Source organism: Mixophyes fleayi, chromosome 5 (genome assembly GCF_038048845.1).
Source record: "Mixophyes fleayi isolate aMixFle1 chromosome 5, aMixFle1.hap1, whole genome shotgun sequence".
Lineage (NCBI taxonomy): Eukaryota > Metazoa > Chordata > Amphibia > Anura > Limnodynastidae > Mixophyes > Mixophyes fleayi.
This window is the reverse complement of record NC_134406.1, coordinates 78,157,572-78,183,922: the sequence shown is the minus strand read 5'-3', so window position 1 is coordinate 78,183,922 and position 26,351 is coordinate 78,157,572. Positions and strand designations below refer to the sequence as shown.

Sequence of the window (26,351 nt, the reverse complement as noted above, 5' to 3'; positions counted from 1 at the left end):
TCTGACCAACATAGTTGTGTGAATGAGCATACAGCTCACTAAATATGTTGTAACCTTTGCATTCTAGCTGGCCAAATTTTCAATATGATGTAGCACTAACTAACATATGATGTAGCACTAACTAACAATATGATGTAGCACTAACTAACAATATGATGTAGCACTAACTAACAATATGATGTAGCACTAACAAGGCCCTCTCCAACTCCACTGCTCCCTACATCTCCAGCCTCATCTCCATTCATGCTCCATCCCGCCCTCTGCGTTCGGCCAATGACCGTCGCCTCTCTTCCCCCCTGGTCACCTCCTCCCACGCTCACATCCAAGACTTCTCCCGTGCTGCCCCCCTCCACTGGAACCAGCTCCCCCGCTCCATCAGAACTTCACCCAACTTGTCCAGCTTCAAACGGGCCTTAAAAACCCACCTCTTCCTTATAGCCTTCCAGTCCCCCACTTAACTGCCCTCCTTCCAGTCTCCCACCTACCTCCCTCCTCGTCGCTCTCCTCTCCCCCCCTCTCCGTCTACGCCTCCGCTCTCCCCCTTTCCTCCTCCTACCCTTGCGTCTCTGTCCGTCCTACCCTCCCCTTAGATTGTACGCTCTTTCGAGCAGGGCCTCCTCTCCTCCTGTTCTCCACCACCTTAACTCTGCTCTCCAGCTCCTTGTCTCTTCCGCGAGGCCCTTCTACCTCTCTCTACCCACGGGGGCCCTCACCTTTCATCTAGCTGTACTTTGAGCTTCCGAGTTACTGTGCTTTTTGTTAACTGTTCCGTGCTGTCTCACCCTGTACCGTGTTTCTGTCTGTCCCTGTACTGCGTTACGGATACCTAGTGGCGCCCTATAAATAATATTAATAATAAAAATAATAATAATAATAATAATAATAATAATAATAATAACACTAACCCTTTTGTATCAAACCATTGTCCCATAGATTGTTAGCTTGTGAGCAGGGCCCTCTTACCTCTCTGTATGTATTACCCAGTATTGGTTTATTGCTGTTTGTTCCCAATTGTAAAGAGCTACGGGATCTGCTGGTGCTATATAAATGTTAATGATGATGATGATAATGATGATAACTGAAGACACAACTTATATTGCTGTACCCTTTTTCCAGGAGGTCCATATGTTCCAGGCATTCCTCTTCTTCCAGCGCATGTACAGAACACACAGCAACATGTCTTTTCAGCAACATAGGACTGAGAAAAATATTTTATATTGTTATTACAAATAGTGGTTATGCATGTCATATAATACAAACAGGGTTATGAACTGTACATGTCTACTACATGTGTTTGTTTATTATATCCGTACTTGAATATCTGAAATTCTACAGATACTAAGAAAGTAAACTAAGGAATCAAAGTAAACATTTAGGACTATTCCTATATTGTAACTAAAAATTAACTGTAAAGTGTTAGAAAATGTGAATGTGAGTATATATGAGAACTGAGGCAATGTGTTGCAAATCCCTACAAATCTTAGTAAAATATGAGGTCTATTTAACAAGCGCTGAAGAGCCAAAATGCCAGTGTAAACGCTGGGAAAATGTTTTTTCACCACTTTTGTCATGAGATTCATTTTTCAGTTTAACCTAATTACTGTGATTTACCATGGTCCTCAAAGACCTCTATAGGGACAGCATTATTTTCAATTCATTAAACTATGAAAAGCTTGTCTCAGGATGGTGTTATTTGACTTTTACAATGGAATCCAGCTAAGGCCTCTATGGATTCAGTGGATCTCTCACAGGCCAGTGCTATGCGCATTTGTGAAAAGGAAAAAATCTTTGCTGAGGAACGGATCTTCGCCATGGATCCCAGAGCAGCCCTGGCATGGCAAATAGTGGTGGTACTTCATTATGTATTACTGAGAATTGCAGCGATACATAATGATGGTTGCCGCTACCCCATAATAAATAGACCTCTAATATTGGTAACTTACATCAGTAACTGTGAGATAAAAGATAAGACCATGAGGTCTATTGATCAAACTGAGAAAAGCTCTTGGGCTAGATTTACTAAACTGCGGGTTTGAAAAAGTGGAGATGTTGTCTATAGCAACCAATCAGATTCTAGCTGTCATTTTGTAGAATGTATTAAATAAATTAAAGCTAGAATCTGATTGGTTGCTATTGGCAACATCTCCACTTTTTCAAACCCGCAGTTTAGTAAATATACCCCTTTGTGTTTTCGCCAGAGATAGGTCAAAAAGAAAGTAGGTCCTATCATAGCATGGCCATTGCAGGAAGTATCCTCTGCTGGCTATAAGATTCTCTGTCTTTCTCCCGTGATAACATCCCCATGCAAAGCGTGGGGAAGCCTATTTAAAAAGGATTGCTGTGGTACATGTATCACCACACCGCCTGGTGCATATGTGAACCAACTAACCTGGTCACGCATGCGCATCACCCCTGAGACTGACCCGTAGAAGCTGTAAGTTGAGCCTTAGTGCTCACAGTTAGTATAGTCGAAGCAGTTGAGTTTCACTCAGCTGCCCCAGTGCTATTTTATTGGTAAATGACAATAACAAATTTTTTATCGTTGTGATAAGCGGCAATGGAAAATTGTCGTTATAACCGCTTTTCAATAAATAAATGGTCACACTGTTAAAGAAAAAACAAAAGACAAAAATACAGTTCTACCTTATGTATTTTTTCCCTCATCTCCTTAGATAGTAAGCTCTAGTGAGCACCTTCTGTTCCATTGTTTGTTATTGTATTGTTAATCATAGCATGTTCAATTTGTTTTACCAGATTTTATAGCATTGAGGAATATGTTGGTGCTTTATAAACGATTGCTAGAAATAATAATAATAAGAATCAGCAGGGATGGAACAGGCCATTGCTGGGCCTCAAAGCACAATTTGCCCCCCCTCAGTTAAGGGCCTTATAACTAGAGATGGTCACTGATCCCCGTGTTTTGGCTTTGGTTTTGGATCTGGATTACCTTCAGGGTTTTGGTTTTGGTTTTGGCAAAACCGCCGTTGCGTGTTTTGGTTTTGGTTTTGTTTTGCAATTTTGTTTAAAAATCAATTTTTTTGACCTAAATTAACCTAATTTAGTGCTCCACCTGTTTCTTTGATAAGTAAGGTAATTCTAAAGCTAATAAATTAGGAAAAAAACAGTTTAATCCCTGGTGGGCCGTCCTTAATTCTGCACACAAACCTGATTGTCTTCCTCTCCATCTTAGCCTATTGGCAATGCAGCCATCGTCTTTGGGTGTATATTACACCCTACACTTATAGTTAAATATATAAAGAAATGGACAAAGGCAGTTTGGTTTCTGTCTGCACTTCAAGTAAAATAGAAAAAAACCAGCCGGTATAGACTGTACAATAAAAATAGAAATGGACAAAGGCAGTTTGGTGTCTGTCTGTATAGCCCCCCCTCCACTTGTAATTAAATAGAAAAGAAGCAGCCTGCATAGAATGTACTATATAAAATGAAATGAACAAAGGTAGCTTGGTGGCTGTCTATGACCCGCCCCTCCACTTGTAGTTAAATACAAAAAAAGCAGCCTGCATAGACTGAACAATATAAAACGAAATGGACAAAGGTAGTTTGGTGGCTGTCTATGACCCCCCCTCCACTTGTAGTTAAATAGAAAAAAAGCAGCCTGCATAGACTGAACAATATAAAACGAAATGGACAAAGGTAGTTTGATGGCTGTCTATGACCCCCCCTCCACTTGTAGTCAAATACAAAAAAAGCAGCCTGCATAGACTGAACAATATAAAAATGAAATGGACAAAGGTAGTTTGGTGGCTGTCTATGACCCCCCCTCCACTTGTAGTTAAATAGAAAAAAAGCAGCCTGCATAGACTGAACAATATAAAACGAAATGGACAAAGGTAGTTTGGTGGCTGTCTATTACCCCCCCTCCACTTGTAGTTAAATATAAAAAAAGCAGCCTGCATAGACTGAACAATATAAAATGAAATAGACAAAGGTAGTTTGGTGGCTGTCTTTGACCCCCCCTCCACTTCTAGTTAAATACAAAAAAATCAGCCTGCATAGACTGAACAATAAAAAAATCTAAATGGACAAAAGTAGTTTGGTGGCTGTCAATTACCCCCCCTCCACTTGTAGTTAAATACAAAAAAAACAGCCTGCATAGACTGTAGAATATAAAAATAAATGGACAAAAAAAGAAATGGTATCTGTCTGCATCAGACCCCCTCTCCACTAGGAGTAAAATAGAAAACTATTCAGCCGTTATAGACTGTAGAATATAAATAGAAATTGAGAAAGGCAATTTGGTCTCTGTCTGCATCATCCTCATCAACATCCTCATTAGCGCCCTCGTCGCCTACACAAATCTCCCCCTCATCCTCTTCTAATTCCAAAGTGGCATCCTCAATTGGTGTATCACCGGCTACACTTGGGCTGTTCAGGCACACATCAGCAGAACTGCTGAAAGGGCCCTTCTTTATGGGTACACTAACAGAATGCTCACAATTACACATACCACTGGTGGATGGACTCTCCACAGGGATTGGTGTCATTTCTGATTCTGAGCATACATTATCCTCTAATCAATGCCTTACTGTTTTCTTGCAGCTCGGCTTTCACGCGTAACAGTAGTTGTGCACCACTTTTAGACTCCAAATTACTTGGTCTTGCTGACCGTACAAGAAGACGGCTCAGTAACATTTCTTGATCTGCCACTAATAGAGAAAGGCGAAGGCCTCATTCTTTCTTTGCCACTGTGTGTGTAGAATGGCATGCTGGCAATTTTTTCTTTTATCGGCAGTTAACTTTTCCTCAGTTACACTTCTTTTTCGCTTCAACACAGTAAAAAAAAAAATTTGTGTGTGTTTTTTCCCCTGATTTAAAAAGACTATGTACTTTTACATAGGCTTTACCAGATGACGTTCGGGTAACACTACCATCAGGACTGGTGCCAGCACCTGCTTGCTGATCCTGCTCATATGTGGACTGCTTTGAATCCATTTTAATGAGGCCAAAGCACTTGTAGTGCAAAATATTCAATGTATAGTGCTGCTAGATATGACTTTTTGCAGCCAGAAAAAATATTGTTTCACACTGGGGAATATGGGACACCCCAAAGCACTTGTAGTGCAAAATATTCTATAGATACTGCTGCTAGATATGAGTTTTTGCAGCCAGAAAAAATATTGTTTCACACTGGGGAATATGGGACACCCCAAAGCACTTGTAGTGCAAAATATTCTATAGATACTGCTGCTAAATATGACTTTTTGCAGCCAGAAACAATATTGTTTCACACTGGGGAATATGGGATACCCCAAAGCACTTGTAGTGCAAATTTTTCAATAGATAGTGCTGCAAAATATGACTTTTTGCAGCCAGAAAAATTATTTTTTTACACTGGGGAATATGTGACACCCCAAAGCACTTGTAGTGCAAAATATTGAACAAAATGCCTCCTCTATCCTCCTCTCTTCCTGCTCTAACAATTGCTAATAGAATTGGTAGCAGAATTTCAATAATAATTGAAAGAATAAGGTATACAATTATTGCTCTGTCCCTGCTCTAATACGGCCTGTGACCTAACCCTGCTCTCTCTCTCTCTGTCAAATGGTGATAGATTGCTGTGGAGGCGGGTATTTATGCATTTCAAATATCGCGAGAACCGAGCCCTGAGATCTGACGATGTCACAATGACGTTTTGCCTCGATTTCGATTCCGAACGGGTGGGAGAGTACCGAGCCTGCTTGGCTCGGTACAAGATTGGGTGGGTTCGGATCTCGGGGAACCGAGCCCGCCCATCTCTACTTATAACCTTTACACCATCTGCGTCCACTATAGTTCCACCCCTGACAGTAAGACCACATGTGTTAATGAAGCACACCCTCAATCAGTTTTTGTACAACCCACAAAGCTTTAGTATTTCTGTCCCAGTGTCCTAGGTCACCCTGTGTCTGCACCGTGTCATTGTCTCATTGTAGATGGGTGAGTGTGGACTCTCTTAGTCCCCACCCCTGCCAGACTGTCCCTGTATTGCTGCAGTGCTTAGTCTCACGAGAGCTAACTAAGTAACAACAGCTGCTCACGAGGACAGGTAAGTATAGTACAGGGGATTGCAGAGGTGTGGGGGGTGCTTGATTAGTTACAGGGAGAGGATAGTGTGATGCTATAGAGGGCGCAGGTGTTAAAATGTGCGGCTATGCGGGAGAGGGAGGAGAATATGCAGCTATGGGGTGGAGGAGCAGGGTGGAGAGAGGAGAATATGCAGCTACAGGGGAGAGGTGGGAGGGGGGCAATGTCCAGCTATGGTGGATTGTAGAGGGGTGAAATATGCAACTACAAGGGAGGGAGGGGGAGAATGTATAATATGGGGAAGATGGAAAAGGGACACTATGTATCTATGGGAGGGAGGGGACTAGGGAGACTGTGTGCAGGAACAGGGGGAATGTGAAATGTGTTACAGAGGAGGGGCATAGTTTGTTCCCTATTGGTTGTGACTACACCCACTTCATGGAATGTCCACTCCTTCCTGGTGGCACACCAGCACAAATACTTCTGTCCTTATGGAGATTTATTTAACAATTTTGAGAAGTATGTCATAACTGAAAGATGTTCATCTTTTCCTCTACTATTTTCTATGTATTTTACATGTTTAAGCAAGCTACAATTTATTGTGGCCCCTTCAAATGAGTAATTTCCCCAAATGTGGCCCATGAACCCCAAAAGGTTGTGCGTCCCTGCCGTAAATAAAACATGTGTTACTTATGATGGTGTTAAACTCACCACTTGTTTGGCTAGTCTATCTTCAATATCTGTCAACCCAATATATATCTGATTTTTGTATTCCAAGCCTCTGCCAAATTCTACATATTTGATGTCATCATAATGTTTTGGTCCTTCCAAGGCAACAGTAACTAAAGCATTTAACCCTGAAAAGACATATTTATGCATATAAGGCATTATTAATGATGAACACATAACATCATTTCAGTTTATATAACCTTGTGTGGTTTTGTCTCTATTCACTAACAGAAAATCAACATAGAAATAATTACCAATGTTTACCCTAGAGACGTGCCGGAATCTAATCACAGCAAAGACAGGTTTACTTCCTACCACACCAGGGCCATTAATGGATTCAGCAAAGACATCTTTATTGTATCTTTTGCTTGTAGTTTAAAGATACTATCTAACGGTAATGATCCTTGATCATCTCCTGTGTGAAATCAAAATGCTTATTAAAATGTTTTTATTAAGAAATAGAATAACTACTGACAGAGTAGTCTTTAAATAACATTATTTGATGCCCCAGAATACATATGCAATAGACATTTACAGCTATCAGCCATTCATTTGAATGCAGAAGGTGAGATGACATCTCTAATTGGTGCTAATTGAAAAGCCATGTGACTGCCACATTTATATATATATGTTTTCAACCATCTACTCGATTCTGAATGCAACATAAAAAAATAACAAAAAACATGAATGTAATTTACTTTAAGAGTAAGGCTCTCCGTCCTCTTGTTTCTTCCCTCTCCCTTATTCCCTTCCTACCTCACCTAGTTTGCTAGCTGCCTTTGGCTTCCCGTGATATCCTTGTAATTGCCGCCTGTAATTATACTTGCTTTATGTTACCCTCACTCTTGTAATTGCCTTTAGTAAGTCTACTTGTGTTTTGTTAGAATTTGTGTGAATTAAGTCTGCCCTGTTTGTAATACTGCTCTGTACGATTGATCTTCACCCAAGGAAATATTTTTACACAGAGCAAAATGTTATTTAAAATAACTAATTTAATAGTGCACATTTTATATTCAGAGCTGATGTATAAATCTAACTAATGAGAAATAGTCTATGTCATACTTGCCTACTTTTTTTTTTTTTTTAACACCGGGAGATCCCGGAAGGGGGGCGTGGCTGTAAGGGAATCGCGTCATTTTGGCCAATTCCCCGCATATTGCGTCATTGAACCTCACATCCTGTCCACTTCCTAGTAAAGGATGCAGGAGACTTGCCTGCTCTCCCAGGAGTCTGGGAGACCTACCCGTAATTTGGAAGTCTCCTGGGTATTCCGGGAGAGTTGGCAAGTATGGTCTATGTTATTATATGTATGTATTGTATAGCTTGTACCTTGATTTCGAAGATCTTCAACTTTCTGTGCAAGGTTTGTTACATTTTCGTCTAGGCCATCAGTAAAGACAAGCAGCATCTAAACAGCATGATAAGAGCATTGAAAAATTAAATATAAGCATTAAGATATGCGAATTATGTATCAATAACTAGTAGTACATACTTTTGCTCTTTCTGTATTTGTAAATGTGTTCCACATAGACTGAAGAACAGATGATGTAAGATTAGAAGGACCTGAGGTGTAAATTGTCTTTAGCTTCTTAGCTATATCCGGGCTGTAGACTTGGAAGTGAGGAGCCATCTGTGTATTTGCATTTGGCATGTAAAAGGCAATGCTGATTTGAGGCTTTGAACCATGGTTGCAGCTTGTACTTCTCACATTCAGGATGCTGTTTAAGATTGTTTCAATACGGGATTCAAGCTGATGTTGACGATGGAATAATTTTGCACCATTGGCATAAGTTGAAATGTCAAAAGCCACTACGATATCAACTGAACAATCTATTAAGAAAATTAATATGTAAGATATTGTTGTTGAGCAAACATAAAACCCAGAACTACTGATAATTTTGTTCCTGTGTGTTAAGTTAGAAGCTGGACAGGCAAGGACTTCATTTCTGTTTGTTTATTTTTATACCTGTAAAACAAATCTAGCTGAGGCTAGATGAACAAGACCCTGGACTGCATATTTTGCTTTGTGCTTTCAGCGTGCACAGTGAAGTGTGACTGGTACCTATTACCACATTGAGTATATTTATCATATTTATGTCCTGTATATTAAATTGTGCTCATTATCATGAACTTGCTTATAACTACAGCTATATTGTCTGATGCATGCTACATATTCTATATGTTCTTTAGTGTTCCAGTCTGCATGCTAAAGATCTGTAACCCTGTATTTAAAATATAACTCTGCATATGGATTTGTGCTGTTCAGTGAGACCAGCATAATAAATTGATATATTCTTCTAACCAGTGTTGTTGAATTCCAGGCCGATTGGGTCTTCAGCCGATGGAATCCTGTTCAGAAAAGGACTATCATGACACAGTCAGCTTCATACATGTGAAGCTTTTAGCTGTAGCCTCTCCATGTCAGTGTTACATTTGGAATGGGGCTATTGACTATGATGCCACAGCCAAGCACCACACTTCCAGTCCCAGAAGGAGAGAATGTCAAGCTCACCTTCTGTCTGCTAGTTAAGTTAAGAAAGCAGGGGTGGGGCTAAGAGCAAGGAAGGGGGGGGGGGGTGCTGCCTTGGGTGCCCCAATGGAAGATGTTGGTACTGATGAGATGATCTGATGCTTTTCTATAAAGGCGAATTTTGACTCCATTGTGACAACTTGCAGTGCAGGAGCCCATAATTGACATCCTTTTCTGTGCCTTTCATAATTATTTATTATCCACCCTCCAAGGAATTGCAATAAACAGAAAAAACACCTCTCCATGTTTACAGCAAGCCCCTCACTTCAAGCTCATACTGGGGCTTAATAGGGGAGAAGTTTGGTTGGAACACAAATGGTAGGGGTATTATGGGCAGTAGAAAAAGGATATTTGGAATTCCAGGCAGAGCACCACAGACCAAATTCTGCAAAATAAATTTTGCAGCCAAAAATGCAAAGATTCCATGCAACAGATTGGAAAATTTCCTCTCTAGCCCTGAGCTGCCATCCAAATGAGCCCCCTTACTGCAACTTGTAAAGCCCCTGAAAATATCATGTCATCCATCACTAGTATTTTCTGTGCAGTTCCTGATTCTGCAGTTGAGAAAGTTAACTTAAGATAGCCTGTGCAAATTAAGCGACACTATGCTGTAATACAGTGTGAATTATTAAATATTAATCTGCCAATGTTAGGTATAGTAAATCCTGTAAAATGTTTATTAGCTTATGTTTACCTGATACATAATAGATGGAAACACATGTTACACTAGAGCAGGAGCAGCTTTTTGCTGGCAAAACATATCTATCTGTTGCACCCCTGATTCAATTAATTTTGTTGAAGAAAAAGTATGCACGTCCTCCTACAAAACAGGAAATGTCCTTGTAAGTGCACCCCATCTATATCCCTTTATCCCATATAGTCCCTTCCGCAAAATAAAATCTCATGTTACTTGGGTCACTTGCAGACCAGTATAAATCTGGTCTGCAAGTGACCCAACCTGACCCATCCATCTCCTCCCACTTACTAGTGCAAACATTTGTACTATGCATACGCCGCTGACTCGTTCCACAAACCCACGCACTTCTCTAAATTGTGGGTATAGTTGTGCAAAAGTAATCGGGAGGGCACAAAAGAGGATTTGCTCTGCAGTTTTACACTTTTGTGGTTCATAAATGACCAACTGACAGAGATAGGTCTGTTTCAGTATCCATGATACAGTGTCTTGAATGAATAATGTGCTTCCTTTTATTTGCTAATGCTGGCACAACACAATCCAATACTGCTGGTAAAATCGGTAAATTAAACTGATTTCTCTCTGCATATGACCCAAAAATGTGTATGATGCACAAGAAAAAGGTGATCGCAAATGATAAAGGGAATGCTTGTGAGTCCAATTGGTTACTTGCCACTATCAACAACACAATCAAGCCTCCTTGTGATCCAGTCACTTGCTCCAGTCACTTGCTCATGCTCATAACATCCATCTCGGCACTTGGACCAAGTGACAAAATATGCCCATATATTGCCAGCTTAAAACTAGTATTTAGTTATTTTATTACTTTTATTAATGAAAAAAAAAGTCCTTTTCAGGAGATTAGGTTCCAAACACTATTAAAATACAACTTATAGTGAGCTTATTACTTGGTAATAGTACACAATAGTTTTTGCAGAATAGTAGACTGACAATAAATGACACTGGAACCTATTGTTTGGATGCAAAACTCCCTATTATAAGCGTAGAAACAGTTGTTTCCATTATCAAAAAGCACAAATTAAATTAATAAACAGGAAACCATGCCTACAGATGTGAGTACCTAGAGAATATGTTTCATGGTCTGCAATGCAAGCTATGTCCATTTAATCATTCTATTAATATCTGTCTATTTTGACAAAAGACAAGTGTCATGAAAGTATATGAGATCCTGAAAATGCATATTATTCTTTAATGTTTTTTAAGAGCAGAAGACATTTTCTTGAAACTGATATAATGTAAAACAATTTATGGCACATCTATGTCAGCAATTATAAAATATAAAAAAATAAAATTAACAACTTTGAGTTAATAAATAAGAAATTAAAATAAGAAATTACGTCATACTCACTGTTAGCTATATTCTGTTTGCATGCTTCTCTGACAAGTCTCGGTTTGATGGTTTTTAATTCACTATAATCGTGAATATAAAATTTTGAATCTGGGTTCCCAGCAATCTGCTGTAGTGTAGTTTCGGTCACTTTTCCCACTCCCACAGCATATATTTTAATGCCTTTATTTCTGAGCACCTCTGCTGGCTTTGCGACTGCATCATCTGAGTCTCCATCTGTTATCACCAGCAACATCTGAGGGACACCCTGGCTAATACGACTATTAACTGATGGTCTGAAGAAGTCAGAGTCGACCTTAGTGAGTGCAGATCCAATACGTGTGTTTCCAGTTATCTGTGTGATATTTTCAATTTTCATCTTTAAAAGATCCTTCTTTTCATATGCCTTTAAGTTGAACTCTATTCGGTACGCATCACTAAACTGAGCAATGCCAACTTGAACTTTGTTAGGACCAATATCAAAATCCTCAATGACAGATACCATAAACTCCTGAATTTTTGTGAAATCTACAGACCAAATACTACTGGAACCATCAATCAAAAAAACCAAATCTGACTCTTCTGTTTCACATCCTGCAAAAGTAAATCAATTGTATAAGTAAAAAACATAAATGTTTAAAACTATTGAGCATTGTATACTGTATTATTTATTATATAGTATATGTATTATAATTGTATAATTATTTAAAGTTTAATAAAACACCAATAAAATTATATTTATAAAGGCCTGTGAAAGTTGTATAGTATCAGCTTTTGTTGACTGGACTCAGCCGTATGAGCACTATCTTTTTATTTTCAGGTTCTATTACATTTTTGAAAATGTCCTGTTGTGGTCATGCATGACACCATAATACTTTTTAACATGAGGCGCAAGTGTCAAATGGAATGAAAGTCCCTGTGTAGACAGACGTTAGGAATGTGACACTTACAGATGTAAATTAATTAATTAAATGTTTTGTTTAAAATATATGCCTGACATTGAGCAGCGTATTTCTAGCATAATGGAGATTTTGTAGATTTTTTTTGTAAACATGAGATAAAAACAAGCAAAAGAGGCAAAAAATATTTTGTACAATATATTGAATAAATAAATAGAATAGGCATTGGACATATTAAGAGCTAATTGGTCATTTTTATCCACATGTTTTATTAGTCAGAAATAATCTTGTCTAATGAGCTGTGTGGCCTTTTATGTACAAATGATGTTATCTATAGCAACCCAATATGATATATCTGACCAATCCATCCCAGACAGCCAGGCCTAGATTTAACTATTTAGCTGCCCTAGGTCACATTTTCTTCCCCTGGTATACCCACTCTGGACACAATTCCAAGGCCCCAACAACCACCAAACACAATCTTTAAAATATATGTATTCTAACAGTAATGAAAAATAATGTAAAGAAAAGTGACCATTGATTTTATGCTTGCCAGCATATTTAAGAAAGAATGCGGAAACATGGGACAGACATCCCTGGCCTTGCAGATAGTTATCTCTGGAACAATTGGTTATATAGTATGCCTAATGTATAATAAACTTATGATGTCTCAACTTTTTGATTATAAATTGTGACTTCAGCCCTTTCCAACTGTAACACTTTAATGTTTGGAAAATTGTCATCATTGCATGAATTGTTTGACATTTTGCAATAAATATTTAAGAATAAGACCCACTTGTTCTATTGCATGTCTCCTCTGTTATATTAGTCAAAATGTCCTTTAATCCATCAAACTCCTCAACAAAGTACCATTTGCCCTCAGGTCCTGCCATTGTCTTCAGCTCTTCAGTATTTGCCTTAGCAACGCCAATTGGGTATAACTTGATACCAGCCGCTTGTAGGGACCTTGAGGTCTCATTGAGTCTATCTTTATCATGAGATTCACCATCGGTTATAACGATCAGAATCTGAGGCACCCCGGAACGGTGACGGCTACCATGGTTTTCTTTAAAGAATTCCTTTGAAAATTCTAGGGCCTCAGCAGTATATGTGTTTCCACCCATTGCTTCATCATTTTCAATAGCTTTAACAAGCTCCTGTTTACTGCTGTGCTTGTTGAGGTAGAAGAGCCTGGTGGGGTCATCTGAGTATTTCAGAGCTCCAAACTGAACTTTATTTGGGCCAATGTCGGATTTATTCACCAAAGATATCATAAAATCCTTCATTATAGTATACTGATCTGTACTTATACTGCCTGATGAATCAATCACAAAAACAATATCTGCCACTTCTATTCTTGAACATTCTGTGAGCATAAGAAAACAACACAGTTATTTTTGAACCTCAAACAATAGAAATAAAAGCAAACTGCATTTAGGTTTAGCTTTATTTATGCATATAATTAATGTGACTGTAGCAATCACCAACCAACCAGATTCTGTTTATATTGTAGTACAGTTTAGAAAATGAAAGCTAACATCTGATTGGTTGTTATAGAATGCACCATTTATCACTCATCATTGTACACTTACAGCGAAGGCAGCCAATATATTTAATAGGTGAACGTGATACCACAGAAGCACTTTGTGAATTGATAGATTGTATTCTCATGAATATTACCACACAAAATGGTTGCCACTGCAGTATGTAGGCAATGGGTGATCATAAACTATGGAACCTACAGAAAGGAAACATTTGCAAATGTTCCCCTGGTAATATATGGTATTATAAAGAATATGGAAGACATTTATGAGATGTGTTGCACAGAAAAAGGTAATGTAACCCAAAATAGATTGCCATTTCTCTAGTACAGTATAGAGTTACAACAATTTAGGACAATTTATCTTATAAAAATATAGAACTAAATACAGTAAGAAAAGTAATAACAAGTTTATTAAAACTGTAGGTGACTGATCTTTGTGTCTACTACAAATAGACGCAGAAAACATTCTCTGAAAACTAGGTCATATGTGCTTTATTTATAGAAACAGACAGAACATGACAACATACATTTTTCTATCAAACATCTATATATATATATATATATATATATATATATATATAAAATGCTAACGCTGCTCCTCACCTTCCAATTTGTCTGTTGAAACACTAGGTGGCAATAAACAGCTACAACACAACAGTTATGACAGTTACAATTTGATGTAACTAGATGTTACTATATATATATATATATATATATATATATATATATATATATATGGCTAACGCTGCTCCTCATCTTTATAACACACCTCCACTCATCTACACCAGACACATACACACCTCTGCACATCTAAACCACACACACTTCCGCACATCTACACAACGCACAGACACACCTCTGCACATCTACACCACGCACACACACCTCTTCACATCTACACTACACACACGCCTCCGCACATCTACACCACACACACACACACCTCCGCACATCTACACCAGACACATACACATCTCCACACATCTATGCCAAAAACACACACACACACCTCTGAACATCTACAGTAGACGCACACTTCCGCATATCTACACCACACACAAACACACACACCTCTGCACATCTACAGCATACACACACCTCTGCACATCTACAACACGCACATACACCTCCGCACATCTACACCACGCACAGACACACACACACACACCTCCGCACATCTACACCACACACACACCTCCGCACATCTACACCATGCACAGACACGCCTCCGCACATCTACACCACGCACACACACACCTCTGCACATCTGCACCATGCACACACACCTCCGCACATCTACAGCACACGCACACCTCCGCACATCTACAACACGCACATACACCTCCGCACATCTACACCACACACAGACACACACACACACACCTCTGCACATCTACAGCATACACACACCTCCGCACATCTACAACACGCACATACACCTCCCCACATCTACACCACGCACAGACACACACACACACACACACACCTCTGCACATCTACAGCATACACACACCTCCGCACAGCTACAACACGCACATACACCTCCGCACATCTACACCACACACACACCTCCGCACATCTACACCAGACACATACACATCTCCGCACATCTATGCCACAAACACACACACACCTCTGAACATCTACAGTAGACGCACACCTCCGCATATCTACACCACACACAAACACACACACCTCTGCACATCTACAGCATACACACACCTCCGCACATCTACAACACGCACATACACCTCCGCACATCTACACCACGCACAGACACACACACACACCTCCGCACATCTACACCACACACACACCTCCGCACATCTACACCATGCACAGACACACCTCTGCACATCTGCACCATGCACACACACCTCCGCACATCTACAGCACACGCACACCTCCGCACATCTACAACACGCACATCTACACCACGCACAGACACACACACACACACACACACACACACACACACACACACACCTCTGCACATCTACAGCATACACACACCTCCGCACATCTACAACACGCACATACACCTCCGCACATCTACACCACGCACAGACACACCTCCGCCCATCTACACCACACACACCTCCGCACATCTACACCACACACACACCTCTGCACATCTATAGCACACACACCTCCCCACATCTACACCACTCACACACAAACACTTCCGCACATCTGCACCATACACACACACACACACACACACCTCTACACATCTACACCACACACACACACACACACACACACCTCCTCACACCTTTTCTCCAGGTGTGCTCACAAATGGAACTGCCGCTCTACACATGGCCTTCTGTGCTTCTATCTGATCACCTTTCAATCATTCTTTCTCACTCAGAGTAGGTGCAGCACAAGAGAAATTCTCTTTAACACTCATATTCATGCCACCCTCCCTCAAAACTCATCTTTTAAAACATGCAAAAAAATCTGACACCATAATAACCCGTTTAACTAATCTATCAAAACTTCTCATATTACAATGTGATCTACGATACACATTTTGTTAACTCACATCTTCCCTCACACCTTATTTCTATCAATTTTACTTTATTTTGTAAGCTCTTACTTCTATTGTCTACTATTTATGTAAATGTTAAAATCATCTATATCTTACAATGCCTGTAGAGCGCTGCAGAAGATATTGGCAATTTAAAGATAAATAAAAGTAAAAATAACATAATTTTTAATTAGCTTTTTTGGGGAATTTAATCCATACCATGAAAAGTATTAGTCAGTAATATACTAAGTAATACTATACAATCCTTCCAAGTGAGGATTGATTATATATCGTTTCAACTGGAATTGGGATTTGTGATCCACCAACTTTAGAATTGGGATAAAGTTACCATAGTTGGTGCTGAATCACTCTCTGATTTCTCTTTTGGGTTCTATTTCTTCTTCTAGGGGTAGATTTTATAATTGTGTATACTGACCTGGAGGACTGCAGATTTTAAAAATCAGTTCTTCTTCTATAGTCTTCAAGTCATCAAAATTTTCCAGATAGTACACTTTTTGGTTCTTCCCGCTTATTTCATACAGTTCAGTTTTATTTGCATTGAAAACCCCCACACAAATGATGGTCACATCTTTGTCCCTGAGATTTTTAGCTGGTTGACTCACACTATCCGTTGCTTGTCCATCTGTTATTAATATAAGGATTTTTCTTGCCTTTGCTCTACCACCTTTGTTTTGTGTGAAGGAATCAGATACAAACTTCAAGGCTTTGCCAGTGTATGTGTTCTTATCCATGTGTTCCATTTTATCTATAGCATTGAATATTGCAGCTTTAGTTCCATCCTTGTTTAGCTTTAGCTCTTCCCTGTTTTCATCACTGAACTGCACAATACCAAACTGTAGTTTATTCTCTCCAACCTCTGTTCTGTTCACCAGGTTTTTCATAAATGTTTTCATTTCATTGAAGTTATTTTGTCCTATACTACCTGAACTGTCCACCAGGAACATTACATCGACTTCTGCCTGTTGGCAAGCTAGAAAAAAAAGAGAGAAAAGAACAATATTCCTGTTTTTAACACATAAACACATTACACGTGAAACATTTTTTCACTGTGTGATTATTTTTTCTTAGTAATAGCCTTTTAGATAGGTTTCCTACAATGTAGTGTCAGATCCTCTACAAACATTATTGTATTTTTTGCATTGAAAGAATTCTGCCTCTACTAATCATGCCCAGTGGTGTTTTGTGCTTTTTTAACGGTTCTCATCAGGGGTATAACACAAAGTTGCTGGATGCCACAGCAACATTTGGGGAGGGGGGTTATATGCATCCATAGGCCCATGCTTTGCACTTCTGAACAGGTGTTATAGCCTAATCCACTGAGCATGCACTCACTTCTGTGTATGCTCAGAGGTACAGAGTGTGCCCAGCATAGCAGTTGATTTAGCATTGTTGGGCCTTTGTCACTTCTTGGCCCCATGGTCTCCTGTGATGGCTATAGTTCTAAACCTGGGACTCATGGGGTTAAATTTATCAAGCTGCGGGTTTGATAAAGTGGAGATGTTGCCTATAGCAACCAGTCAGATTCTAGCTTTCAATTTGCAGAATGTACTAAATACATGACAACTAGAATCTGATTGGTTGCTATAAGCAACATCTCCACTTTTTAAAACCCGCAGCTTGTTTTGTGGGGGCATTTGCTCTTTATCTGTATGCAGTAATTGAACACTATATTTTATTATGAGCGCTAGAATAGGCGACTTACAACAGAGTGGAAATTTCCTCAACACAGATAAGCCATATCACCAATATAATTACAGTGTTATCACTGTTTTAGATTATTCCATTTTCCACTTATTGTTTGAAAGGATATTCAACCTTTGTGAAGATTTTATTGTAATATCTAACTATATATGTTCCAAAGGGTCTGTTCTGCAAGTTAAACCTACTGACGTGGTGCTGATGACTTGGTGGGAAGGACAGGTGCTATATACTTGATTCCATGTAATACTTGTCTTATGAACACAGGAGTTTTTCAATTGCCAGGTATATATGGGAGTTATAACTGCGATGGAGATTGTATCGACCCCACAATTAAGACAACTAAGTATTTTATTTTGACAGAGCAGAGAACACGAGTCTTGAACATTAAATATTATTAAAATAAAAATCCTAAAAGGTGGATATATATTTTAGTGGACAAAGTATTCTAGGGAAGAGCCTATTACTTGTATATTGCTAACTTGACAAAAAAGTAAAGGTGAAAATCTCATAAAAGTAAATGCAGTTCAGTAAAAAAATAATATCGCTTATGTTACCTTCAGTAGAACAGATTTGTTGGGCAATCACATTTTTTATGTCTTTCAAAGAATCAAAATTCTTCACAAAATGGACCTTTTTATCATCTCCAGTAATTTCCAACAACTGATCCTGCCTAGCATTTCTAACTCCAACTGCGTATACGTTTACGTTGTCTCTTCTGAGGATCATGGCAGCTTCCTTCACGCTGTCATCTGATTCTCCATCAGTAAGAACAATCAAATACACTGGCACATTTCTTGCTATGCCATTCTTCGTGTCCTGCTTCATGGCTGTTATTAATGTATGGGTATAATTCAGAGCTGCTCCAGTTTTAGTCCCTCCCCCTAGCGGCCTAATATTCTGCATGGCCTGCTCTAGGCTGATTTTGTCGTACTGGTTACCAATACCAAACTCCAGTTGATATTTATCTGCGTACTGTACAGAAGCAACTCGAACCTGCTGAGGGCCTATATCAAACATGTTTACAAACTCTGCCAGAAATGTCTTTATGTCTTCAAAATCCGCCTTCTTAATACTTCCCGAGCCATCAATGAGCAAGAAGATATCAGCTAACTCCGTGTTCAGACATCCTGCAGGAAATTAAAACTGCAAATTACAATTATGAACATCAAATACATTTTTTAAGAAAAAATAAGATACAAAAAATAACAGGGCAGCGTTATCTTATAGGTGCTCTGTGTGTAACTGCTGACATCATTTTGCTACTGCTTTTCTTTGTCTGTAATGCTGTTGGTAACGCTGTTAGTACACGTCTACCCACCATAGTTGCACTACAGTAATATTCATACCTTTTCTGGTTAACTCTGTTTGTACTGAGAAATCAAGCCTTTCTTGATCAACTGCATTCCGAAATTTCTTTAGAAAAGTTGCTGCTTGTTTAGAAAGATCAGAAAATGCGTTAACATTGATCTGATGAATGTTAGTTGGGTATGATGCAATGGTGTTCATTTGTATCTTGTTAGCTTCTGCAATCCCCACTGTCAAAACTTTGGCATCTTTTCTAAGTAGAGAGGCAGCCTCCGTAACATTGTCAGCAGAAGACCTATGGGCAACCAGGATTGCTATCTGTTGTATTCCTTGACTTTTCCTATTTGACAATACATCACTAAACACTGCCGTTCGTGTGAAATTAATAGCACCACCAATATTTGAAATCTTTTCATTTGATGCTTTCATTTCTCCTATAAATTTCTCCACAATAGATTTGTTGACTCCTGTATCCAGGGAAGCTATTAATCTTGCTTTGCTATTGTATGCCACTAGCCCAACATGGATACAGGAATAACTGATTTCCAAACCAGATACAACATCCAATAAGAATTTGTTCAAATCTGCGCCTTCATGTTGGGATATGTCCACCATTAACACCACATCAGTTGCTAGGCCTTGGTCACAAACTAAAAAAAGATATAAAACGTTTTTAGTAATAGTAAGTACCGACAGAAAAATCACTCTGAAAGATGCAAAAACAAATATTTTATAAGATATGGCTTTCTAAAGATATCTATTTGAAAACTATTAAAAGCTATGCCAAACATTCAGATTTGTGACAATATATAGATATATAAATTAAAAGAACCCACGGGAACACAATTATACTCATAGTAATTAGACTGAGAAGTAACATTATCTGTTGTTCTATTAACATCAGTGGACGATGGAGCTGTTGAAGTTGCTGCTATGGTTTCTAAAATAAAACAGTAAAACAAGAAACAGTCAAGGAGATAAAGAATTTTAGAAAAAGGTTTGGTGTTGCTGATGGACAGGTGTATATACAATTTTATAGAAACAATAAGGACGGGCTAGGAGATGGTTCACGGATTCAGGCAAAAGGGAGTGTCCCGTTGAGTAGACCCTCTTATATTCTATACATATTGGGCAGGATTGGTTAGCATTGGATTGTCGAAAGTGGACAAAAATTATCATGAAAAATTAATAGTCTTTTTCTTTGTTGCTTTAATGTCTCCTATATATTTTTCCATAATAGATTATTGTTAACTCCTGTATCCAGGGAAGCTATTAAATTATTTTGTTGTTGTATGTCACTAACCCAACTGTCACTCACCGGACCGTGAGTGCCTCTTCCCGGACATTTAGGAACCGTGGCCGTCCACCATCCTGAGGGTCTGCGCATGCGCAGCCCTTTTCTATACTTCAGTGTATACCCCTTTAACTTAATTGGCAGATCAGGCAACCTCCCTATATTAAGCACCTGTGGTCACTACCACGTTGCCTGATCTTGGAGTCTCATTCCTCATGAGCCTCTGAAGGTGTTCCTGTATTACTTGTGTATTCAGTGCTGCTGATTCCTGTGGTTTCCAAACCACTTCTACTACTGTGGTTCCATACCACTTCTACCATCAACTGTATCATCATGACTGTTTGCTGATTCCTATCCGCTGCCTCCGTGCACTACAGTCTTCTACACCACTTCAACGTTATTTTATATCAATGTGACTGTTTGCTCATTGCTATCCGCTGCCTCCGTGCACTCCAGCTTTTACTTCACTCACCTGCTTCTCATCAAGTCTGTTTGCTGATTCCTATCCGCTGCCTCTGTGCACTACAGTCTCCTGCTTGCAACTCGCCTGTGTTCATCATCGTGACTGCCAGCTGACTATTATCCGCTGCCTCTGTGCACTACAGTCTCCTGCTTGCAACTCGCCTGTGTTCATCATCGTGACTGCCAGCTGACTATTATCCGCTGCCTCTGTGCACTACAGTCTCCTGCTTGCAACTCGCCTGTGTTCATCATCGTGACTGCCAGCTGATTACTATCCGCTGCCTCCGTGCACTACAGTCTCATCTCATCTTTGCTGTGACTTCCTCGAGACTGCCGCTTTCATTACCATCTGCTACACTTCGTGATCTACAGCTCCTGCCCTGCGCTGCACTCCTGTTTCCCATCGCTGTTGGTTCCTGTGGTTGCTACTGGTTACCTCCGTGCGCCGCTGAGTCCTGTCGCTGTGGTCAGCGCTATCGTCCATCTCCTGCTGATCCACTCTCCACGCCTTCACGTGTTCCTCTGGCCTCTACCCTCCTGTCAGCATTGGATTTGTATTTCATCTACTACCCTCTGCTGGATCATCTCCATTCTCCTGGGCCCCCTATGAGTCCAGTTCCACGTGTTGCTGACTTCTGTGGATTCGTGTCCCTGCCGGTCTACTCATCTGTGCGCTGCACCTGCTAGACCGCTGCCTCACCTATCCAGGGACTTCCTATCCAGTCGGTCTCCAGCCGCTCAGGTACCGCTGCAATCCCATCTGACTGCTACTGCTGAACCACGGTATGCATACTTCTCATTGACTGTGCTGTGTATTGCATATCTTGCTGGACTGTGTTTGGTTCTCTCTGGAGTCTGCTATCCGCTGAGTCTATTGCCATCATTGACTGTGTTATCATTGTGCTGGACTACTTCAAGAGACTTTCTAGGTTGCAGACCTGCTCAGTCATTTATATCCATATATATATCTATATTGTGCATATTACTGTGGATCGTGTATAAGGTGCCTGTGTATATCCTGTGTTGCAGTCTTCCCCTGTGCACCTCCTCACATATATATTCAGTGGTACAACTTGCTGGTGTCAGACCACTGATCCCTGTTTCCGGTATCACCTGTTCCATCATCCTCTCACATAGCAGTGGTACAACTTGCTACCGCAGACCACTGACTACCTGGATACCTCCACTTGGATTCCATTCCTTCACTTAGACAGCGGTACAACTTGCTACCCGCAGACCGCTGACTCTCATCACCTCCTTGTTTCTGTTGGACATTCCTACTCACTATAGCAGTGGTACAACTTGCTATCGCAGACCACTGACTACCTTCACGTGTCCTTGTCCATACAGTTCCTTGTGTATTATTACCTCATTATTACCAGTGTTGCTAGTCATAGACTTTCCTGAGCATCTCATCAGCCATCATTTCATGTTCCGTGATCACCCAGCTGCCAGAGTACTCTATTACCATCTACATTGCTCTGGTAAGCCTACCATCTGGTGATCCCTGGGTAAAGACTCCTAGTGCCCGTGACAGTAAGATCAGGCCATGACAGACCCAGATGTGGAACCTACCGCCAAAGAGATGCTGCAACATCTGGTTAGCCGTGTGGAGCAACAGGATGCCCGCCAACAGCTGTTACTTCAGTGTTATCAGTCATTAACCTCCCAAGGAACATCTGGACAGACTGTGACAGCTACTACTGAAGCTCCTGTGCTTTCCTCCGTTTCCCCATTGCCATCCCAGGTGTCTATAGCTTCCACGCTTCACCTGCCTACTCCGTCAAAGTACGATGGAGACCCCAAAACTTGTAGGGGTTTCCTTAACCAATGTTCAGTCCATTTTGAGCTCCAACCTCAAAATTTTTCTACCCATCGTTCCAGAGTGGCCTATCTTATCTCTTTGTTTTCAGGACAAGCCCTGGCTTGGGCCTCCCCTCTGTGGGAGAGGAACGATCCAATATTACAAGATAGTGCCAAATTCATTTCTACATTCCGAAGTGTGTTCGATGAACCAGGTCGTGTGACCTCCGCTGCTTCCAGCATCCTCCGTCTGCGACAAGGATCTCATACTGTAGGCCAGTACGTCATTCAATTTAGGATCTTAGCCTCTGAACTTCAGTGGAACACTGAAGCCCTAGTTGCCGCCTTCTGGCAGGGGCTTTCCGATAAAATTAAAGATGCACTGACTACCCAAGAGCTTCCTTCGTCACTTGAAGATTTGATCTCTCTATGCCATCGTGTTGATATGAGATTTCGTGAAAGAGAGGCTGAGAAAACGACTTCTGCTAAAGCACCTTTTCGCTCTAACCCTCAATTTCGTCCAGTGTCACCCGCTGTGATTCCCATGGAGATTGGACGTTCCAAGTTATCTTCTGAGGAGAGGAAACGAAGAGTCAAGAATAGACTCTGTATCTATTGTGCTGATTCCACTCATGTCCTCAGCTCCTGCCCTAAGAGATCGGGAAATGCCAGGCCCTAACTAGTTCTGGAGAGGTGAAGTTAGGGTCCCTGGAGTCCTCTCCATCGTCTATGAAATCTAAAGTCTGCGCTTTTGATGTGACTATTTCCTTTGCTACCAAAACCTTTGAGTCACAGGCATTGATTGATTCCGGAGCAGCAGGAAATTTTATTTCCAAATCGTTAGTTAATCAATGGTCTCTACCAATGATTACCTTAAAAACTCCCATTACTGTGACGGCTATCGATGGATCACGTCTCATCAACGGTCTCATCACCCAGAGTACGTCTCCAGTAACCCTTCAGATTGGTGCTCTGCATCATGAAGAGATATCGTTTTTAATTCTTCCTGTTACGACAAGTCCGATTGTCCTAGGCCTTCCATGGCTTCAGTGTCACTCTCCCCAGATTGACTGGCGCACCCCTCAAGTCACGTCTTGGGGGCCTGAATGTCACCATCATTGCCTTTCCCAAGTCATTCCTCTCAAGGTACAGCAAGCTTCCATCTCAGCTATTTCACCGGGACTCCCCCCTCAATATGCTTCATTTACCGATGTTTTTGATAAAGCTCAGTCTGAACGTCTTCCTCCTCATCGTTCTTGGGATTGTCCGATTGATCTTCTTCCTGGCAAGACTCCTCCCAGAGGCCGGGTCTATCCACTCTCGTTACCTGAAACTCAAGCGACATCTGAATATATACGGGAGAACCTCCAGCGTGGGTTCATTCGACCTTCCACCTCGCCCGCTGGAGCTGGGTTCTTCTTTGTCAAAAAGAAGGATGGATCATTACGCCCTTGTATAGATTTTCGTGGACTCAATGCCATTACTATCAAGAACCGGTATCCCATTCCGTTGATCACTGAGCTATTTGACCGCATCAAGGGAGCCCGTATTTTTACTAAGTTGGATCTTCGTGGTGCTTACAATTTAATCAGAATCCGTTCCGGTGACGAATGGAAGACGGCGTTTAACACCAGAGACGGGCATTACGAATATCTGGTAATGCCTTTCGGGCTATGTAATGCCCCCGCTGTTTTTCAGGGCTTCATTAATGAGATTTTTCGGGACTTATTATATGTATGTGTCGTCGTCTACCTGGACGACATATTGATTTTTTCACAGGACCTGCCTTCTCACCACCAACATGTGGCAGAAGTCCTCTCCAGGCTACGGAAAAATTCATTGTTCTGTAAATTAGAAAAATGTTCATTCGAATTACCCCAGATTCCATTCTTGGGGTATATTGTTTCCGGAGTTGGTCTGAAGATGGATCCTGACAAAGTAAATGCTGTACTACATTGGCCCCAGCCAACTACTCTTCGTGCCATCCAGCGTTTTTTAGGTTTTGCCAATTACTATAGACGCTTCATTCAAGATTTTTCTTCCATTGCATCTCCTATTGTGGCCCTGACTCGGAAAGGGGCTAATCCTAAGCAATGGTCTACTGAGGCTATTCAAGCCTTTCAAACATTAAAAGAGTCCTTCTCTTTGGCTCCAATCCTTCGTCAGCCTGATGTGACACTCCCTTTTTTCCTAGAAGTAGATGCCTCTAATGTGGGCTTAGGAGCTATTCTCTCCCAACGCTCGGAACAGCAAAAATTCCACCCTTGTGCCTTCTATTCTCGGGGTCTCCTACCCGCAGAGAAGAATTATACCATCGGAGACAAGGAATTACTGGCTATCAAAGCCGCATTAGAGGAATGGAGATACTTGTTGGAGGGAGCTCGCCATCCGGTGACGATCTTCACGGATCATAAGAACTTGTCATATCTCCAGTCTGCCCAATGCTTGAACCCTCGTCAAGCAAGATGGTCTCTTTTCTTTTCCCGTTTTGAATTAATAATTACCTTCAAACCAGCTGCCAAGAACAAAAAAGCTGATGCCTTATCTAGAGCCTTTGCTACGTCCTCTGATATAGAAGAGGTTTCCAACCATACCATTCTAGACCCCAAATGTATCTCACTGGCTGCTTCATCCACCAAAACGCTACCATTTGGGAAGACCCTCGTGCCTTCTACTCTAAGGAGGAAAATCCTTTCGTGGTTCCATGCCTCTCGTTTTTCTGGACACGCCGGTGAACACAAGACTTTTGAGATCCTCTCTCGAAGTTACTGGTGGCCTTCAATGAGGAGAGACGTCAAAGAGTTCATTGCTTCCTGTGAATTATGTTCGCAATTCAAATCTTCCCGCAGAACCCCAGCAGGGTTGCTGCGACCACTACCCATTCCGTCCAAACCATGGACCCATATTAGTATGGATTTCGTTACTGACTTACCACCTAGTAAGAACCATAACACTATTTGGGTGGTAGTGGACAGATTTTCGAAGATGGCTCATTTCATCCCTCTGTCTGGTTTGCCTTCCTCGTCTATCCTGGCTGAACATTTCATTAAAGAGATCTTCCGTATCCATGGATGTCCATCTGAGATTGTGTCTGATAGAGGAGTACAATTCGTGTCCAGATTCTGGCGAGCCCTTTGTAAAACCTTGGGCATACGATTAGCACTCTCATCTTCTTACCATCCACAATCCAATGGACAAACCGAACGTGTCAATCAAGATCTTGAGACTTTTATAAGGATATTTTCATCAGCCAATCAAGACAACTGGGTAGAGTTACTCCCTTGGGCTGAGTTCGCCCATAACAACATGTACCATGAGTCATCATCCAAAACTCCATTCTTTGTGGTCTACGGTCACCATCCGTCTTTTCCGGAATTTCCTGCCCTCCCGCCCACCCAAGTTCCTGCGGTGGAGACTGTTTGTCAGACCTTTAAAAATATCTGGTCTCAGGTTAGAACCTGTTTAAAG

General features: G+C 40.8%; 1 protein-coding gene across 1 annotated transcript in view; it reads right to left on the bottom strand.

Moving 5' to 3' along the window:
• LOC142158465 (collagen alpha-6(VI) chain-like) overlaps positions 1 to 26,351 on the bottom strand; it is a 111,838-nt gene that overhangs the window by 79,821 nt on the left and 5,666 nt on the right. The window contains exons 4-13 of the mRNA XM_075212432.1: positions 20,210 to 20,264; positions 19,366 to 19,976; positions 18,574 to 19,146; positions 16,734 to 17,288; positions 13,021 to 13,590; positions 11,347 to 11,919; positions 8,246 to 8,583; positions 8,083 to 8,161; positions 6,736 to 6,881; positions 1,106 to 1,198 (exon numbers count right to left, since the gene is read on the bottom strand). Coding sequence (XP_075068533.1) covers positions 1,106 to 1,198; positions 6,736 to 6,881; positions 8,083 to 8,161; positions 8,246 to 8,583; positions 11,347 to 11,919; positions 13,021 to 13,590; positions 16,734 to 17,288; positions 18,574 to 19,146; positions 19,366 to 19,976; positions 20,210 to 20,264 — 3,593 coding nt within the window. The remainder of the gene's footprint in view (positions 1 to 1,105; positions 1,199 to 6,735; positions 6,882 to 8,082; positions 8,162 to 8,245; positions 8,584 to 11,346; positions 11,920 to 13,020; positions 13,591 to 16,733; positions 17,289 to 18,573; positions 19,147 to 19,365; positions 19,977 to 20,209; positions 20,265 to 26,351) is intronic.